General features: G+C 54.0%; 1 protein-coding gene across 2 annotated transcripts; it reads left to right on the forward strand.

The window, feature by feature from the left end:
- Positions 1 to 1,079: 1,079 nt before the first annotated feature.
- Id1 (inhibitor of DNA binding 1) lies at positions 1,080 to 2,221 on the forward strand. Of its 2 annotated transcripts, none has more exons than XM_055617999.1 (2): positions 1,080 to 1,589; positions 1,799 to 2,221. In XM_055617999.1, exons 1-2 carry the CDS (start codon positions 1,174 to 1,176, stop codon positions 1,851 to 1,853), a joined length of 471 nt encoding a protein of 156 aa, XP_055473974.1. In that variant the 5' UTR covers positions 1,080 to 1,173; the 3' UTR covers positions 1,854 to 2,221. The 2 variants fall into 2 exon arrangements, with proteins under 2 accessions (XP_055473974.1, XP_055473973.1); XM_055617998.1 differs by having other exon boundaries at positions 1,080 to 1,587; positions 1,802 to 2,221.
- The last annotated feature ends 4,371 nt before the right edge of the window (positions 2,222 to 6,592 follow it).

Here is a 6,592-nt window from a genome sequence, read left to right on the forward strand (position 1 = left end):
GCGGGGGCGCTGGAGGGGGAGAGCGGAGAATGCGCCAGCCCAGTTTGCCGTCTCCATGGCGACCGCCCGCGCGGCGCCAGCCTGACAGCCCGTCCGGGTTTTATGAATGGGTGACGTCACGGGCCTGGCGTCTAACGGTCTGAGCCGCTTGTTCAGACGCTGACACAGACCAGCCCGAGAGAGGAAAGGGAGGGGGCGTCTCCGCAGCTGCTGCGCCGTGGGAGGGAGAGCTTGCTCGGAGGCCTTCAAGAAAAAAATAAATAAATAAATTCTAGCAAAGAGAGAAGAAAATTAAAAAAAGAAAGAAAGAAAAGAAAATCACCAGCTGCTGCTGATTTGGAAACTTTCTGCAGGAGGCTGCAAACCCAGGGTAGAGTTGGGAGCGGTAGTCCCCCCCACCCACCCCAGGTCAACGGACCTAGGTCGTAGTCCAAGGAACAGTACAACTCATTTTCTGGAAATTGGGTCAGGCCCGGAGTTCGGAGTCAAAGAGGGCGTGCGTTAAAAGTTGGGTCCCAGCACGCTGTGGCAGGCCACCCCTGTGATCTCAGCACCCGGGAGCCAGAGCAAGGAGCATCTTCCGCTACACAGCAAGTTCCGAGAGTCCAGCCTGGGTTACACGAGACTCACTCTAAAGGACAACAGCAGCGGAGACAACAAACCCTCAAAAGTAAACAAACATAAAAATAAAAGTCGGCTTTGGTCAGCAGAGCTTGCAGCCCAATCTTCCGACAGCACGTGGGGATCCTGGGCTAGTCCCGAGCCGCCGGCCCACCCAGAGCCAGCCACCTCTCCGTTCCTGCTTATCTGCGAAATGGACCTGGAGACGTGAGAAAGAGACAGCGAGGGGCTGATTCCCGGGGCCTTTCAGTTATCGGCAAAGCTGGCCTGGGCTCTTTGCTTCCTTAAGGGAGCCCGGGCCGCTCTGCCGACGTCCTCCCACCCTCTCCATCAGCCCGGGGGTGCGTGCGCCGGGAGACCCAGAGGTGCCAGGCGAGGGCGCGCCCGGCCACGCCCCCCGCGGCCCATTGGCTGCTTTTGAACGGCCTGGGCCCGCCCCTATAAAAGCCGGCTCGGGCGCGCAGCGCCCTCATTGTACCGGCGTCCTCCAGCTCCGCGCTGCTTCCCTCCACCGCCCTCGCAGGCTCCGCCGCTCCGCCTGTCCTCAGGATCATGAAGGTCGCCAGCAGCAGTGCCTCGGCCGCCGCGGGCCCCAGCTGCTCGCTGAAGGCGGGCAGGGCCGCGGGGGGCGCGGGCGAGGTGGTGCTCGGTCTGTCGGAGCAGAGCGTGGCCATCTCGCGCTGCGCCGGGACGCGCCTGCCCGCCTTGCTGGACGAGCAGCAGGTGAACGTCCTGCTCTACGACATGAACGGCTGCTACTCACGCCTCAAGGAGCTGGTGCCTACCCTGCCTCAGAACCGCAAGGTGAGCAAGGTGGAGATCCTGCAGCACGTCATCGACTACATCAGGGACCTGCAGCTGGAGCTGAACTCGGAGTCCGAAGTCGGGACCGCCGGAGGCCGGGGGATGCCCGTCCGGGCCCCGCTCAGCACCCTGAACGGCGAGATCAGCGCCTTGACGGCCGAGGTGAGCTCCCGATCAGAGCATTGTATGCTCCTGTGGGAAACGAGCCACGGAGGTGGTGTGTGTATGACAGTGTGCCCGCCTTACCTTTGGGGTGCATTAGGGGAGCCTAATAGGAAAAAGCTCGAGCCTCCATCGTGTCCCCTGGAGTGCGCCTCTCCCTCCCCTCCTCGTCCCTTCCAGCGTCTCATCCCTTATCTCGCTCTGGTGTTCACAGGCGGCGTGTGTTCCAGCCGATGATCGCATCTTGTGTCGCTGAGGCGGCGTGAGGGACCAGATGGACTTCAACCCTTCAGGAGTCAAAAGGAATAAAATGCTCTCCGGGGAGCCCGGGAAAAGACACCGCGGAGGCCACCGGACTCTTGGCGGATCTGGCTACAGGGCGGACCAGCAGAGGCTCACCTCTCCACCTTTCGGCCCCCAGAGACTGTGGGGAGGGGGTTAACCAACCCCGTGTGTTTTCTATTTTTTGAAAAGCAGACATTTTTTTAAAAAAATGGTCACATTTCGTGCTTCTCAGATTTCTGAGGAAATGTTTTGTATTGTATATTACAATGATCACTGGGTGAGAATATTGTTTTACAATAGTTCTATGGGGATGGGGTTTTTGTTGTTATTAAACAAATACTTTAGATAACCTTGCAGTGACTTCTTGGATGGATGGGGGGAAGGGAGTCGTGGGGCAGGAGTGACCTCTGACCCTTTTCACAGCTGGTGTTGAGAATTGGAGGGCCACATCTGGACTGTCATTCTTACCGACCTGAATGAGTGTTTCCGGTGTCTTTAATATCTACTCTTTCCCTCATCCCTGGCCATTTCCCTGTTCCCTAGTGTCATAAAATTAAAGCCTAGACCTCTTGTAGGGCTTTCTCTTAAAGTGATCCCTGGGCCATCTGGATCAACCAAGGAAGTTGTTAAAATGTAGATGGACCTGCTGGGTCGCCCACTCTGGGCTAGGGGGAGTGAGTATTTAAGCCATCCAGGTTGGAAAAGCAAGTCTCACTGGACCATCCATTTCCCCGCCAAGGGCAGGGGCTTGTGTGTGATGAGACCTAGCGGAAGGGGCCTGTCTGGGGTCATAGCTGGCCTGAAGCAGGACTTCTCTTGGCCCCTCTTCCCTGCTGAGCCACTTTTCTGTGGATGCCAGCAGGCTGCCCTAGGGCTCCTGGCCTGTCCAAGTGGTGATGAAATTGGCAGGGTTAGGCTGTGCACAGCTGCAGGGCCACCTGCTCGGGTCTGGCCCCCTCACCCTGGCCTGGCTCTGCTGACCTCAACATTTCCCCTGAGGCTACTGTGTGGGCTAGTCATGCCCCAACTCCTTAGAAGGAAAAAGGTTTCGCCCAGGTTCTGGCTACCTGGACATGTGGCTTTGTGCTCATAAAGGGAGTGCCCAAAAGTCTGGGCTTGGCAGTGTGTGACCCGGGAGGCACATAGCAGTCTGGGGCATCTCCTGTGAGGCCTTGGCGTGGGGTGCTGTGTGTATGTAGCAAGGCACACATAGGTTCTACAGACTAGTGTGTGCCCTCCAGCTCTTGAGACTTTGCTTGGGTGCATTGTGCTCATACCTGCCTGGCCCTGGGTTTTAGGGCCTTTGGAGCCACACTAGGCTCCTTTGTAACTGTAGATTACTTGGCATTCCAAGGTCACTGCAGGTCTAGGGAAGGAGTGGGGCAGCTGTATTTAGGAAAAACCATTTCTCAAAAAGTACAGTTCCCACCTCTCTGGCCAATTGTGAGTTAGACCTTGGGGGCATTCTTCAAGTCCCCCTGTCAGGTTAATTCTCATGGAGAAACAGAGTCCTAGAAAGGGCAGAGACCTTGTCCCCAATAGTAAGTACTACTGACAGAGTTTATCACTAACCAAAACAAACCAAGTTGTACTAAAAGCATGTTGCCAGCCATCCTGGTCTGTGTAGCAAGATCCAGGCAATCTAGAGCTACATAGGGAGGGCCTGTCTCAAAAATAAAAACCCAAATAAGTAACACCTAGAATCAGGAGTCTGGAGGACTTATGGATCCCAGTAGAATTCTGAGCCCAGTTTTACCATGGAAGAAACAAACAGCATAACTAAAATTTGTAATTATTTTTCAAGCACTTACATGAAGTTTGACTAAGTTATGTTAACTTGAACCAACACTAAGCCAGGTACATAAAATTATCTCAAGCATTTGATGGACTTTACCAAACAGCCCAGTATTTGTAAGTGATTAAACCCTTCGCTGTGCCCTTTCCACCTGGCAGCTTTATAGTACTGACCTCACAGAACCGTCCAATATAAATGAAATCCAGCTCAGCGTTTAGCACACAGCCTGGTACATAAGACAGTTAGAAATTATTAATCGGAGGCACACACGTGTGTGCTTACTTCCTCACCACATGTGAGACACCCCCCCTTGCAAGCCCACCCACCGGGGCGTGGGCGTGTCCTCGCGTGCACATCTACTCTGCAAAGCCTTCTTCTGGCCCAGGAAGCCCCCCCCACCGCGCCCCCCAGCCATCCAGGCACACTCTGGCTTCCACGTTTCCCTCTCTTCCTCTTTGGCCCTGACCCAGCCCATCTGGAGGACGGCTCCGCAGCGGCCTGGGAGCGTTTCCATCAGCTGGGCCCGAGGAATGCGGAGCTATTTAACCTGAGCATCCCCAGGTGTACGGAGGCGCCTTGCTGTCTGGGCCCGCCGACTTTGGCACGGCCGCGCTAGACAAACAGCGGCCGCCCCCGCCCTGCCCCTCCGCCCGCAGCTGCAGCCGGGCCTGGGAACGGGGCGGGGGCCGGCAGCTTGCATAAGAGGCACCAAGGAGGGAGGGGGCCAGAGGCCACCAATGTGTGTACATATCCCAATTGTGTATGTGGGGGCCTAGTATGAGAGAAAAAGAACCCCAAACCCAGGGCCAGAGGCCACCAACGTGTATATATGCATGTGTGTGTGCACAAGCCAAACCCTCTTCTTTTGGAAATCATTAACTTCTCAACCCCTCCCCGACATTGTGCTGCTGGGAGCAGAGCAAAGACTGAAGAGGAACCACAGGACAAGCTCCCTGGGTGCTGGACTCAGGGTCCTCTTTATCTTATTTAACAAACACAGTGCTTAGCATTTGCTAGGCCTTATCCTATCTTGGGTCTTAGACAAAAGGCCAAGAAGTGATTAGGAGCTAACACTAAACTTTAAAAAATATCAACTTGTTTAACCCCTCAGTGGCTAAATGCAATCTTAAGTTGATTTTGGCTGAGCCTAGCCCTTAGGGCTGAGCTATCTCTCCAGCCCCTTAAACTCATTTTAATGGCAACAGCAGTAAGGACTGGCTAACCTCTTTTTCGGTAATGGAGAACCAAACCCTAAGCCTGGGACACACTAGGAAAGTGCCCTCACAAGCCACATGCTTTTTTTTTTTTTTTTGACAGCCTCTCACTCTATAGTTTGCCCATATGTAAACTGGCCAGGAATTCCATCCTCCTGCCTCTGGGATTACAAACTGAAAGGGAGGACCAGGAGTTCAAGGTAATCCTCACCTACCTAGCAAATCTGAGGCCAGCCTGGGCTACGAGGCACCTCCTCTTAGACAGCAATAAGAACAAACTGACTAGAACCAAGAAAGGTAGAAATAGGCCAGGCTCCCTCAGTGTCTAAGATGTCCTGGGTGAGGCTCTGGTGTGTCTTGCCTTGGAGAAAACACAGTTCACATAGCTGGACATAGGTCTTAACACCAGGTCGAAACCAACCAAGTTCTAAGGAAAAGTCTGGTTCTGTCCGGAGAGTGCGGGATCATCAAGCTCTTATATCTACCTGCTCCTATCCCCCTCCCCAGGAGCCAGTGGTGCTTTTTACACACATACAAGCCCACTCCTGCCTGGGCGCTAAGCAAATCATTCAGGACAGTGCTGCAGGGTCTGGCTTGAAGCAGGAGCTGCTTTGCACCCTGCACACACACCTAACGTTTCATTTTCTTTTTTATGGTGCTGGAGATTGAACCTAGGGCCTCACGTGTACTAGGCAAACACCTACCTAGTATTATCCTAACTCCTACCCTCTTTAAATGCTGCCTCATACTGAGGCCCAGCCTTAGACTTAATGCCATTTGTTTTTCTTTTCTGTTTGCTTTATTTATTTATTTATTTATTTATTTATTTATTTATTTATTTTCCTTGAGACAAGGTCTCACTATGTAGCCCTGGCTGGTCCTGGAACTCACTATGTAAATCAAGCTAGCCTCAAACTTCGAACTTGCAGAGATCTGCCTGCCTCTGCATGCAAAGTGCTAGGACCAAAGGCACGTGCCACCACACTTGGCTTGTTTTGTTTTTGAGACATGTTTTTACTCTGTCAGCCAGGCCGGCCTTGAACTACTTTAGCTTCTGAGTTACTGGTATTGTGTATGTGTGAGCCAGTCACTGCGCCCAGCAGTAGCAGTAGCATTTACTCTCAGTGAACACCAGAAATTCCAACCAGGAAGGGTTACCTAATGCTCAAGGACACATAGCTGGGTTCCCATAGGTAGGCAGACCTCAGATCCTGCCTGGCTGCTGTAGTGAAAGGAGGTGAGTCACAGGGCCGGGCAAGAGCTGGGTGAGGCTGGGGTGAGGACCAGGCGCTACTTTCCTGGAAAAGGAAGGGAAGAGGAAACCAGGACTAGGAGGAACCACAGGCCTGGGGAGCAGGCCTGGCTGCCTTATCTCTCTGACCCCACCCCGGCTGGCTCTGCTTCCTGCCCCCAACTCTTGCAAAACCTCCTTCCCAGAGCTGCCCCCAAGAGAGGTGCCCCAGGCCCTTACAGGGTTGCATCAGGGCCTTGTGCAAGGAGCGGTTAGGAGAGGATGAGAGGCTGGCTGGAGGCCAAGGGGGAAGCAGGAAAGCCGGCCCCGGTGCCATTTCTATCGGATGTTTGCTTCTTCTGCCCAGCTCCCAAGCATCCTAAGCTCTCTATCCTCTGCTCTACTCGGAGGTTTCAGCCAGGCCAAACTCACACACTCTGACCTCCAGGCTGTGCTGTGGTCACTTCTCCCTGAAAATGG

The sequence above is a fragment of the Psammomys obesus genome, unplaced genomic scaffold (assembly GCF_907164565.1).
Source record: "Psammomys obesus unplaced genomic scaffold, mPsaObe1.curated_primary_1811, whole genome shotgun sequence".
NCBI lineage: Eukaryota > Metazoa > Chordata > Mammalia > Rodentia > Muridae > Psammomys > Psammomys obesus.